General features: G+C 49.6%; 1 protein-coding gene across 1 annotated transcript; it reads right to left on the reverse strand.

Moving 5' to 3' along the window:
- Nucleotides 1-501: 501 nt before the first annotated feature.
- Nucleotides 502-6,250, reverse strand: LOC147256719 (cytochrome P450 3A27-like). The gene is made up of 13 exons (XM_086214949.1): nt 6,096-6,250; nt 4,535-4,628; nt 4,393-4,445; nt 3,925-4,024; nt 3,739-3,852; nt 3,559-3,647; nt 3,157-3,305; nt 2,942-3,069; nt 2,480-2,558; nt 1,800-1,960; nt 1,503-1,729; nt 1,261-1,423; nt 502-1,180 (listed from the first exon to the last, which is right to left on the reverse strand). The coding sequence occupies exons 1-13, from the start codon at nt 6,164-6,166 to the stop codon at nt 1,091-1,093; spliced, it is 1,518 nt and encodes a 505-aa protein (XP_086071075.1). The 5' UTR covers nt 6,167-6,250; the 3' UTR covers nt 502-1,090.
- Nucleotides 6,251-12,717: the final 6,467 nt, after the last annotated feature.

Consider the following 12,717-nt stretch of genomic DNA (forward strand, 5'->3'; position numbering starts at 1 on the left):
GGTGCAGGATGAGTTTTGTGGTGAGGTCCAGGAGCAGCACCGGGCCAGGAGGGATCACCCTGTGACACACAGGTGTTTGAGATAATGACGAAACTAAAAACTGCAGCGAGGTGGGGTGACGTGAGTGGGAGGAGGAGGACTTCATGAACCAGAACCGCTCAGTCCACCTGCTGCTCACTGACACGCGAGGGCAGAACCGGACACCACAGGGACCCACAGCTCTTCACCGGTGACACCGAACCTTCGCCATCAGCCTTCAGTCCGAGCTTCAAACAAAATGAGCTCATCAGAATTTTCTTTACTGTGGAGTGACGGCACCATGATGCCATGGGCTCAGTGGCATGGCAGTGGAGCTCATTTATGGAGAAAGCTGCCAGCGAAGGTGGAGAACAGTCGTAGAGGTAAAAACTACAACTCGTTCATGTGTAGTAAAAGTAGGCATCGCCACTGAAACGTAGCTGGCGGTGGGGTGAGTCAGGGAGAGGTGAGGGGTCATCAGCACCAGCAGCACAAGTGTTTTATTGAAGACATGGAAAGTGAAACACACCTGCGATGTCATGACAGGAACACGCGTGTGTGTGGGGGGAAGAAGGAGAACTGAGCGCAAAGCTGCCCCTCTGAATGCGGCCCGGCGAGTCCATCTGGTGGAACGAATACTGGAGCTGAGCTGTGGCGCAGAGCCAGACACAAACCTTACACACCAAAGAGTACTGTGACAGGAGGTACTACTACATGCAGAGGAACCGTAGTACTGTGGGTTTTGCTCAGGGCTGTCCTGGAGTCTTGACTAGAGACACGGTGGAAGTTTGACAGTGATAAATATCCTTTAGTAAAAAGGTGCAATGTTTCCTTTGAGATGTTGGAAGTACAAAGTCCCCAAAATATGAATATTCCAGTCCAGAGCAATCAACCAAGTACATGAGTACAAATACTTCGTCACTCTGCACCCTGACCATAGACAGAGGCTCTCTGACTAGTAGTACTAGTACTTGTTCCAAGATTAGTAAGTGCACTTGAGTACAGACACACTCATCAGTGTGAAGGTCAAACATCCTCCTCCTGCTGCTCCTCCGACTCTTCCTGCTCCATCCTAGTCCTCAGCAGCAGCTCGGGGCTCCAGCTTCAGCCTGATGGGGTTCTTGGGTGTAGTAAATCCATCGACTGCCAGCTCCATTGGAATCTTGAACAAAAACAAGCCACAGAAAAATGAAATAATCCACTTTGACGTTAAACTCACCAACGCTGAAAAGGTCTCCTCACATCCGTCTCCTTGCAGGGCACGAAGCTGAAGTTCTGCAGGATTTCCACCAGAGCCAACTTCATCATGAGGAGAGCAAAGCGCATGCCGATGCAGTTCCTCGGCCCCGCCCCAAACGGGAGGAAGGCATACGGGTCGATGTTGTCCTTGTTCTCTTTGCTGAACCTGAAAACAAGAGAACAGAACAAATGTTTTAGGATAAGTAGCCTAGGTCCAGGCTTTGGGAAACGGTGCCTTCAGCTACCGTTCAGGTTTGAAGGCTTCGGGGTCAGGCCATAAGTCCGGGTCACGGTGGAGAGTGTAAACTGGGATCATGATGACGGTTCCCTTGGGAATGGTGGTGCCATTGATCTCCACAGACGCCTTGGAAACCCTCTCTAAGCGGTTGCCGATGGGGTAGAGCCTCATCGACTCGTTCACCACCATGTCCAGGTACTCCATCTGCATCAGGTCCTCATAGGTGGGCCGGCACTACACAGATGTGCAGTACAGTTACTTTCTGGCAGAGAAAGAGTTCCTGGGGGAGCAACACCAGCGGTACCTTGTCTGGGAACGTTTCATCAATCTCCCCCTGCAGTGTCTTCTGGGTGTGAGGGTGGGTCGCCAGGTTGTAAGCGATGAAGCCCAGTGTGCTGCTGCTGGTTTCATAGCCGGCAAAAATGAATATCATGGCCTGAGAAAGGATCTCGTGATCGGTCAACCCTGCAACACAAACATGCCATGTCACACAACACGGCTTTTACCACGGACGCGCTCCGGCTGAGTCAATGTGCCCAACTGTAGGACAGCAAGTTGTCTTTGGACGGTTGTGGAGTGATGTTGACCTGTTGAAGTCTACAGGCGTGACTGGAGCAGGAGCTTCTGATGTCCAGGAGGAGAGGAAGGAGATGCCAGGCACGGCACACAGATAAGCATCTGTGCGTGCACGTGTGTGCGTGTCTTCACTGCTACTGTGTGGTATAATGACCTGCTGCTGTTGTGGTGTTCTGTCTTTCCTGGGATGCCTCGCGTGCGGACAAAGAGTTCCAACAGTAAGCCTCAACGTTCTTACTAAACCACCAGAGAACAAAGCCTCACCTCAAGAACACGCAACTTTCAGCTGGAGTGAAAAGAAACACATTTGATAACTTTGACCCTCCACGACTGAACACACACAAGAGAAAGTAGGACAAAGACACTCCTGCAGGAAGTCCCTCCGGTCATTCAACTTTGTTGCGCTACCTTTGTAGGAGCTGCTGTCCTCTTTGTTGTGCTCTGACACCTGAGAGTCCACCATCAGCTGCAGGAAGTCAACTCGCTTCTGCCAGAAAAAACACAAGGATTGTGTTTCAGGGAAAGACTGTGAACATAAAGGCTCTATTTAAGTGTTCTATGGCGCTAGGCGGTTCGCGGATGGTGCCATGCAGCGCTAAGAGGCCGTGATCAGACACCTGAGTATTCACAGGTGTGTTTCAGGTGTGACATCACTCAAGCACTCAGAAAGGCTGGTGTCATTTCCTCTGAAGCCCTGGTTGATCCAGGACTGGGAGTGACGCTGTTTCAGTGACGCTCACACTTCACCTCAGCTGAGCGCTGGAGAAACACACCTCCGCCAGATCACGCCGCGCCACACTTAAATAGGGCCCCAAATGATTTAAAAAATGGTCAGTGACCACCAGAGTTATTGTTACTTCACTAAATTACTTTGTGGTCATTTCTGTTCCGTTCTGATTTGATCATCTTTAGAAAGTTGTAGAAGAAAGTTGTAACTTCAGTGGGGAAGAACGAGAAGTCCATCTTCTCAAAAATGGGCCTCAGGAATGGAAAAAGAACTGAAACAAACAAATGAAAACTTGAAGTCAAATCCGAGTTAACAAGAACAAACTGGCCATCCTGTAACAGCAGGAAGCGTGACGCACCTGTGAGCACCAGGAGTGGGTGCATGAAGTTGAACTTGACCATTCTCTTAATGTTTGACACGAAGGGATCAGAGGGATTGTTGATGGAATCAATGTCCACACTGAAGGCCGTGCTGGTCACCACGTCCATGCTGAAGGGTCCAAACACCCTGAAACACACAAGGATCCCCGCAACAACGGTTCGTCTCATCATCACACAACACGACAAAGACAAAGCAGGAGACTCACACGAGACAGTTCAGAGACAGATTACAGGAGAAGATAAAAGACCCACAGCTTAGAAATGTCGGCATAAGAATGATAATATGATGTCTTGATGACATCAAAAGACTAAAATAAAAAAACAGTAAAAAGAGAAGAGGAGCCTCATGAAAAGATGGACGGAGGCGAGTCGGCACTCACTCTTTAACCTCGATGACCTCGTCCTCTTCCAGTTTCTTGCCAAGCCTCTTGATGAGATTACTTGAGTGCTGCAACATTATCGTGTACATCTGCCCAAAAGCACATGGCACTGGTAAACATTTCCTCAATGTCCGTCAGTATCGCAGCGAGCCGTGCGTGACTCTGAGAAGACCTGTGCACCTCTTTCAGTCGTCCGCTGGTGAACGAAGGAGAGAGGGCGCTGCGGATCCTCTTCCACTCATCATCTTCTACAATTGACACTGCGTCACTTAAGGGTCCATTGAGGCCCAGGTCCTGAAAGAGAGGAACCTTTGTAAATGATGTTCTTTAACCCTGGTGTTGACCTTTGACCTGGTGGTGTCTCACCCGTCTGTTGGTGAAGATGGAGTAACACTCCTTCACCAGGACCATTTTGATCAGCGCCGTGTCCATGATGGCCAAAACCGGCTGCCTGCCATCGTAACTCCTGATAGTACAAAAATACTGTCGTGATTCTGTTAGAGTACACACACACACACGCAAACACACCACACGCATACACACACACCACACACACATATACACACGCATACACACCACACGCATACACACACACCACACGCATACACACACACCACACACACATATACACACGCATACACACCACACGCATACACACACACACCACACACACATACACACACATATACACATATAGACACACACACCACACACATATATACACACATAGACACACACACATACAGACACATACACACATATATACACACACACACACAGACACACACACACATATACACATAGACACACACACACACACACACACACACTTACCCCCATATTTTTCCGTACTTCTGATAACATTTGGTGTCAAATTTGTGGACGCCCTAACAGATGAGCACAGAGTGAGTAAGTAAGGGAGGCGTGAACCTTCGCCCCAGTGTGTCCATCAGGTGAAGCAAGGAAGGCGTGTCACCTGTCGGTACTCCAGAAAGGTGCCAATGAAGGGTAAAGGTCTGGGCCCCCGGACGCCCAGTTTCTTGAAGAACCCGTACGGAGCATATCCATAGCTGGGGAGGAAAACACGGTGAGCTAACAGACCTCTGACTCTTTATACTCGTCTCCCGTAGAAGCGGCGTCACCAGCTTCACCGGCGGTGGATGGTGGAGGAAAGTAGAAGTATCTGTGCTTTACTCAAGTACCGATGTTACTCCATTACATTTCTGTGGACCCGTCAGACACTCTGAGGAAAGGATTTTGTACAGAGTCAGACTTCAAACCTGCTGGAGATTCAGATGGCGATCGAGCAGTGGGACACGCAGGTTCAGGTAGAACGTGAGCTTTTAGTTTTCATACTTAAATAAACTCAATATCAAATATGTCTCTAATTGCTCTCAATTCCAAACTGGAACTGAAACTTTGACCGGACTACTATTTTACTTGGTATTTCTACTTTTACTTGAATGATGACTCATCCCACATGGATTTGGATGTGTCTCACGTGTGTCGCTGGAGCACGTTGGTGGACTGCTGATGATGACGATGATGCTTCTTAGACTTGGTACTTTGAGCGCCATAAAAGCCTTAAATCATGTCGGCCGGTTTGTTGACGCCATCAGAAACGGTTCAGGAGGCAGACGAGGGACTGGTTGGCCTGTGGAAGGCTCGCTGCTATCAGACCAAGACAGCAGCGTGGAGGACGCCTCCATAACCGTTCTGTTGCAGGTCATCTCAGAGATGCACATTTCACTTCCCTCAGTTGTGAGGACGTTGTGTAACATCTGCACAAGCTGGGACCAGACGGAGGCATGGAATATCATATATATATATATATATATATATATGTATATATTTTTTTTTGGCAGGACTTTTCAACGCCTGAGGAAAACGTTCTCAACAATGTCAGCAAAAATATGAAAAATAAGCAAAAATGTATTGAAGAAATTCACGAGAAGCTCCGTGGTTTGATGGAACAGAAACACGTTACAAGTCACTAAAGTCACTTTGGTCTGAACCAGGAATACAGATGTTTGATGTTTCATCGATTTGAACACGAAACACGAGATGTTCCCTGAAAGTAAAATTAGGAACTAAATTCTTGGTTGTTTTTAATGTATGTCACTCACTAAGAGTATCTGTCAAGAACATGTAGCTCCACCGCAGGGTCTGGAAACACACACACACACACACACACACACACACACAGGGCAAACTCCAGGCAGTTACGCAACCTGGAACCTCAGCCTGAGACACCCTATCAGTGCTCTGTATCGAACGTGGCCTCATAACTTCTCTTCTCACAATGCAGATAAAAGTTGAGGGAGCCAAAAGTCCCGTGAGGCGCCTGCCGACATGCCGCGGCCGCAGGAGGCTGACAGGTGACCCTCACTCCGGGGGAGGCGTGAGACGACACGCCGACTGACTGTTCCACGTCGGCAGCCGCTTTAAAAAACAGCCAAACACCAGTGACACAAATCACTTCCGCCCTCGTTCACCTGCAGGAAGCAACTGCTGGTTAGGAGACAAACGACACCTACACTGCCAGGAGAGTGAAGACGATCGCTAGTAGAGTCCAGGTCTCCATGGAAAAGTCCGGCAAGCAGCGCATCTTTCCTCCTGGGCGTCCTGCGGGTGACTGGGAGGGAGCAGCCAAGAAGGAGGTGTGCACTCTGCCCTGGAAAACAAGCTGTTACGTAACCTCACGTCCCCCATCGGTCTACTTCCTCTGGCCCTGCCTGCTACTCTCAAACTGCTCTGAGACAACAGGTGACAGTTTGAGAGTTTCTGTCTTCGCCTGAATATTCCGTTCTCTCTTTCCTCAGACGCTTGATGACAGCAGAATCTCCTCAGCTGACGTCAAGCCTTTCTTTCCTTTTCCAAACCAAAGCCGTCAGCAGGAAAGAGAGCAACAACAAATGAGGGTGAAGGACAGACACAGGAGGGAATCCGTCTGTGTGACATCCATCATCTTGTCTTGATTCACATCTTCTCCAGTCTCAGCACAATCCCAGCGCTCGCCGCCCAGTCACAACTAAGTGAGCCTGCCAGCAGGCCGCACGCCTGTTGTCGGTGATGAGCCGGGACGTGGAAGTGTGGACACGCAGGAGCAACAGCGGGGCTGAGCTTCTGAAGACAGAACATAACATGTAGATACAGAGGAGCCAACCTCATCTGTCACTTAAAACTCCATGATTTGTTGCTTTACACTAAGAAGAGCACCTCTCAGTGCTGTAAGTCCATCCAAAGCAGCACAGTCAGTACAAGAAGGCCCTGAACCACAAGTTCTGTCAAATAGAAGCGTGGTGCCTGACGGTTCACCCAAACAGTTCCAGCGGCCAAAAGGAATCCTATTCTTTTCCAATAAAATTCAAACACAGCGTTTTCCATATTTCCATCTGTGTCGGCAACACTTGATCTGGATCCAGCCAAACCTGGTTGAAAGGGGGCGGGGACTCTGCTACATGTCATTGAAGGCTCTCAGCAGATTTAACCAATCACGGTTCAAGCAGCTTTTCAATAACTGAGGTGAACACAGGCGTGAGTCCAGGACAGCTCATGTCCCTGGACCTTGTCTCTCCTTTATCTAATCCTCCGCCAGCAGCTTGGAGAGGTGAGAACCTACCTGGCTACGCACACCTGTCTGTTTGCAGGTGTATCGCACCTGCGAACACAATGGGGAAAACACTGTTATGAGCAAAACTGCAGGTGACACGCTACACGTTAGCGTACAGCGGGCAGTAGTGTACTGGCGTTGCCGTTGAAGATCAGCTGTAGCTGATGCTCACGAGGGAGGGAGGTTGACTGGGCCCTCGGCCTCCGCGCCGGCCCCACAGCCTCCGCGCCGGCCTCCGTGCCGGCCCCACGGCCTCTGTGCCGGCCGCTCAAGCACCAACCTGCACTGTCAACTACTCACCTTTGGAGTCTTCCTGCCTCAGTGGAGCTGAAGTCAGAGCTTAACAACTGCTGACATGCAGTCAAATGTACCATGAGATATTCTGCCAGAATGATAACGAACTAAAACAAAAGTACAGTCACACACATTTATGACAGACGTGTGCCGTCTTTATGCCAAACTTTTAAAAAAAAGCGTGCCTTCACTGACACCTGGATTTACATTCCACCTCCCAAACTACACTGATTGGACCGTGGTTAAAATCCCACCCATCGTCCATTTTCTGTACTGGAGCCTCAACCAGCTGACACTGGGTAAGAGGCGGGGTTCACCCTGGACCGGTCGCCAGTCCATCACGGGGCCATCAGGATCAATCAGGGGTTCAGTGTCTTGCTCAAGGTCACTTGGACATGGTCACCGGGGGAAGTGGGAATCAAACCAGCGACCCTTTGGTTGCTCGATGGCCGCTCTAGCTCTGAGCCGCGCCGCCCCCTGATCAAAATCCCTTTTAACAAAATTAAGATGGTGCTGCTTAGGTTCCTCAATTGAGACTCCAAACAGTTTCACAACTACAGGACGGACGTCAGGCTCCTTGTCCTCCACCAATCAGTGGCACTGATGTCGTCCCTTCAGAGACACAAAAGCATCGAGGTGTTTCTGCGCCCCCTAACACTCGACTGGGTGTCCTGTTCACACAAAATCTACCCAGCCGCCATTTCTTAGGATGTGTTTTTCTTCTCTGTAATCATAGAAAACAAATGAACAGAAGAAAAGAAAGAGCAATCCATCAACAAGTCACAAAAGGAGCCCCTGTCAGCCGCGTCGCTAGGAAAATTATTGCAGTGTGATGTGCCGAGGCAGGAGCGACTGAGAGGACAGAGTTATTTTTCCTCATTTCTTTTCTTGTACTCCAGCGATCCTGTGTGAATGCATCAATGTCACTGCTTTGTGTGTGTGTGTGTGTGTGTGTGTGTGTGTGTGTGTGTGTGTGTGTGTGTGATTTTGTAAGTATCCCTCCATATGCAGCCCCACACTGAGTGGCAGCAGTGCCGTTGCTCGGTGTTGGACTCGGATCAATCTTGTGAACGAAGAGGCCGTGGAGACAGATGGGTATCGAAGAAAGGCCACGAAAACAGAGAAAATCAAACGAGGAGGTCTGAACCCGCCAGAGGAGGACGGACGTGTCTGCTGAGTCCAACATCCCTGACAGTTGTCTTGAGTTGCTTCTTTGCCAGCCAGTATTCAATGACATGCTTTAATGCAGCTCACCATTCAGTGTAGGTCGATGATGAGAGTCATTAGATTGCAGTTACATAATTATTGATGCTATTCTGAGGAGAGGGGACATTAAGAGGTGTGTAATAGCGTCTGGGCGGCCAGTGTGTCCCCCACATGTTAGCTGGGGAATCTTAATTGACCTACTAATGAGGTCCAAGCGCCTCCTGTCAGCTCTGCACACCCCAGACTCTGTGACATTGAAGCAGACGTCTGCCTGACCGCGTGACGGCAGACCCAACGAGTGATGAGACGCACACTCACGTGGACACCTCATCTTTAGTTCCTTCACTTCATCTGATGTGCAAACTTTTTTTTATTAAATTTTCCTCACTCTCACAAATGCATCTAATACATGAGGAAGCTCTCAATGCTAATTGCGCCCTTGTGCGGTTGGCTGTGACCCCCCTGGCTTGCCTGGTGGTTTGCCCACAGCCTGGCGAATGTCACCTTCGATCACCAGGGAGTGTGTGCATGTGTAGCTCTCTCTCTGTCTGGTGTCAGCAGGACATGGTGAGTCATGCCGGGGGGAATGGCTGTCCCTCAGTGTGGTCAGACTGAAGGATGTTTCATGCATGGACGGGAGGCCTGGGAGGGACTGGAGGGTGCTGTTGCTGGAAGTTAGAGGAAGCTGTAGATCTGAGTGTGGTATGGATGCATATTAGCTGATATTCCCACACTATTGGTCTACTCTGTCTGCAGGGTCTTGTGTGTGCTCACCAGCAGAGGGCAGTGCAGGGTAGCGTTTGTGATGGTCACGTCACGCAGCAGAGTTTAGCTGGAAGTGAGATGTAAACTGCTGCTTGTCTTTCTCTGATAACCTTTTCCTCAGGCATATGGTGTCTTAATTTTACAGCATATTTTGCCAACTCTGCCACAGTTGGCTCAAATGAAGTGAAATGAAATGCTCTTTCCAATCGGTGTTCTGTATCTTTTGGCAGCTGCGTAGCTTTTTTCTCTGCAGGCTGGCTGATGCACCTTTTGCCAATTATTTTTAGTCCTCTGAGCATCAGTGTGGATGCCAGTGTCTCACAGGAGGAGCCACATGGCAGCGGGGGCTGGGAGTCACGCAAGGACAGTTAATGGCAGTCAGGCTGGTGCAGTGTGTCTGTGCAGCAGCAGAGCAGGTAAAGGGATCCCACCCAACCCCCACCCCCCAACCTCCACCCCAGGGAGCTGAGTAACATTGAGACTGTGTCCCGACTGTGCTACTGCAAAGTCACACACCTGCATCGCCGTGACAGCTCGCCGCAGAGTTTACACAGTGCTCCTTTTTAGCTTCACGTATTTATATGATGGAAAACGGCCTTTTTTCCCTGTCCAGAGGAGAGGAGTGAAGTCAAAGGGTCGAGAGATGGAACCTGTACGAACAAAGAGACAGGAACTGATGCAGGTGAGTGTGACCAATCTCTCCCATCAACTCAGATAAGAAATCAAGTTCTTTGTCAGGCCTCCACTTTCAGTGAGTTATGGCTGCTCATCCAAGCGAGCTGCAGTCACTTTTCAGGGAAAATCACCAAGAAAGAAGTGGTAAACAGATTAATGGTGTGCGCGTGCACACACACACACACACACACACACACACACACACGTGCGTGCACACACAGGCAGACGTGCATATACACACACACAGGCAGACGTGCATATACACGCACACACAGGCAGACACGCGCGCACACACGGTAGGTGACAGGGTGATTTAGTGGCTTTTAATCATTCACAAATTGCCTGTTGTTTCTTTCTCACAGCTGCTCTTGATAACACTGGAACACGCCATGACAGAGGAGCCTTCTCCGGTCTGATGCCGGTCCAGACTTCCCAAGGAGGCTGACTGCTTGAGAGTTCGTTGCTCCTGTGCAGCACGCAGAGGCAGAGGAAAGCTGGAAGGGATCAGTGAAACCTTCATAGATCTCCACTTTAAAAGAGGGAGACGATGAAGGCCGAGACGCCATCGCTGCCATCAGTGCTGTGTGCTGAATCGCTGAATCCACTAAATCCACTTGCTCAACATTTGGCTGCCTTGCCAAAGGATTTCTGAGCGGTCCAGAGCCAGTTAGTTGTAATTTCAAATCCCAGCATCTTGTAGTGCCAAGCTGATGTTAGAGGCAGCCTGAGGGCACTGAGCTTTGGTCAGAGCTCAGTCCTTTGCTGACTGCTGTTTTACAGCCCATTGCTATTAATTCTAAAAATGCAGTGTTTACAGAGCAGCAGCAGTCGGCCCTCAGGAACAAATAAGGTTATTTGAATAGAATCATTTCACTGCTTCCCCGCATTTACTGCAGTCGTTATGGAGGTAAAAATACTCCCATTAAACATAAGTGACATACAATTAGTCAGGAACAAGAGCAACATTAACAATGAATCCCAGGGGAACCTGTTAAACTGGTAAAGTCAAGTAAAATCAGAATTTGGACCCGAACCTGTGACCGTACCTGACATCACCTGACAACGTCTCCATTAGGCACATTGAGGCACCGACTCTAAATCAAAGCAAAGTTCCCGGCTGGTTTGTGGTGTTACACTAACAGTGAAGCAGAATCATCTGTTTGTGTGCTTGTGTTCTACCAGGCAGCTGGACACCCACGGAACCCTCAGATATCCTTCCATGGGAGCACGGAACCCTCAGGTATCCTTCCATGGGAGCACGGAACCCTCAGGTATCCTTCCATGGGAGCACGGAACCCTCAGATATCCTTCCATGGGAGCACGGAACCCTCAGGTATCCTTCCATGGGAGCACGGAACCCTCAGGTATCCTTCCATGGGAGCACGGAACCCTCAGGTATCCTTCCATGGGAGCACGGAACCCTCAGGTATCCTTCCATGGGAGCACGGAACCCTCAGGTATCCTTCCATGGGAGCACGGAACCCTCAGGTATCCTTCCATGGGAGCACGGAACCCTCAGGTATCCTTCCATGGGAGCACGGAACCCTCAGGTATCCTTCCATGGGAGCACGGAACCCTCAGGTATCCTTCCATGGGAGCACGGAACCCTCAGGTATCCTTCCATGTGCTTCTTGAAGCTCAAAGTTCGTTGTTGTTTTGCACATTAAAAAAGCCCTAAAACAACTGGTTCAAAAGGAGTGGCGGTCACTGATGACACCGTTCTCCATCATGCACTGCACGGCTGAGGGAGATTTCTGCTTCTGCATGTTCATCCTAAGCAGCCCACACTGAACATGTGTGTGTTCCAAGCAGATTTTTAATGGTTAGGCAACGAATGTCGCTGAGTTCCCGCTGGGTTTGTAGGGTGATGTTTCCTGATCGCTGCAGCTCTGGAGGCATTTGGGAAGTTGAGAATTTCTAATCTCTTAATCCATCTTTGGCTTGTTTTATTTTTTTATTTTGAATGTTTTGCAGGTTAGTTGGACAGGCGCCGAGGTTCAGGATGTCACAGTGACTGGCTGTTCACTCGCTGAGATTATTGCACGCAGCCCCCCCCCCCCCCCCGCCACACACACACACACACTCACACACACACACACACACACACACACACACACACACACACACACACACACACAGCTGTACTAAAAATACATTTGTCCCAAATTCAGTTGCTTCAGCCTTCAGACAGATGCACGGAGCAAAGTGCAGCCCTACTACGGCATATTTGGTAAATCTCATTTGGAAGTGAGGGCACGTGAGGAGGAGTGCAGCCGCTCAGAAAGACAAACACTTCAAGGGAAGATTTGTCGAAGAGCGGCCACTCTGGCCTCAAGTGATCATTTCAAAATACAAGATGCAATCCATTTGCCTTGATTTCTCCAGATCAACAGGTGGCTGCTTTTAAGAAGGCAGAAACAGAACAGAAAGCAGAGCGGCAGGCCTTGAACAGCTGACGTCAGTGAGGAGAGGCGCCCCATCAGACGGATGCTCATCGTCATCATGCTATGTTGCTGAAAGTGAGCTATGTGAACGCATTAGCCTCGCCTGTAGCTGTGACACAGTAACTGTGACTGCATTATGGTCCTTATTTCTTCCTTGATTAA

This window comes from Aulostomus chinensis, chromosome 9, assembly GCF_037954235.1.
Source record: "Aulostomus chinensis isolate RoL2024-O1b breed Wild chromosome 9, RoL_Achi_v1.0, whole genome shotgun sequence".
Lineage (NCBI taxonomy): Eukaryota > Metazoa > Chordata > Actinopteri > Syngnathiformes > Aulostomidae > Aulostomus > Aulostomus chinensis.

Excerpts from the sequence above, each read along its gene's own strand:
- LOC147256719 (XM_086214949.1), bottom strand. The coding sequence starts at position 6,166 with ATGCGCTGCTTGCCGGACTTTTCCATGGAGACCTGGACTCTACTAGCG. Across the intron at positions 4,025-4,392 it reads AAGTACGGAAAAATATGGGG|GAGTTACGATGGCAGGCAGC; the intron begins GTAAGTGTGTGT and ends TTGTACTATCAG. Across the intron at positions 1,181-1,260 it reads TGCCCTGCAAGGAGACGGAT|ATTCCAATGGAGCTGGCAGT; the intron begins GTGAGGAGACCT and ends TTTTTGTTCAAG.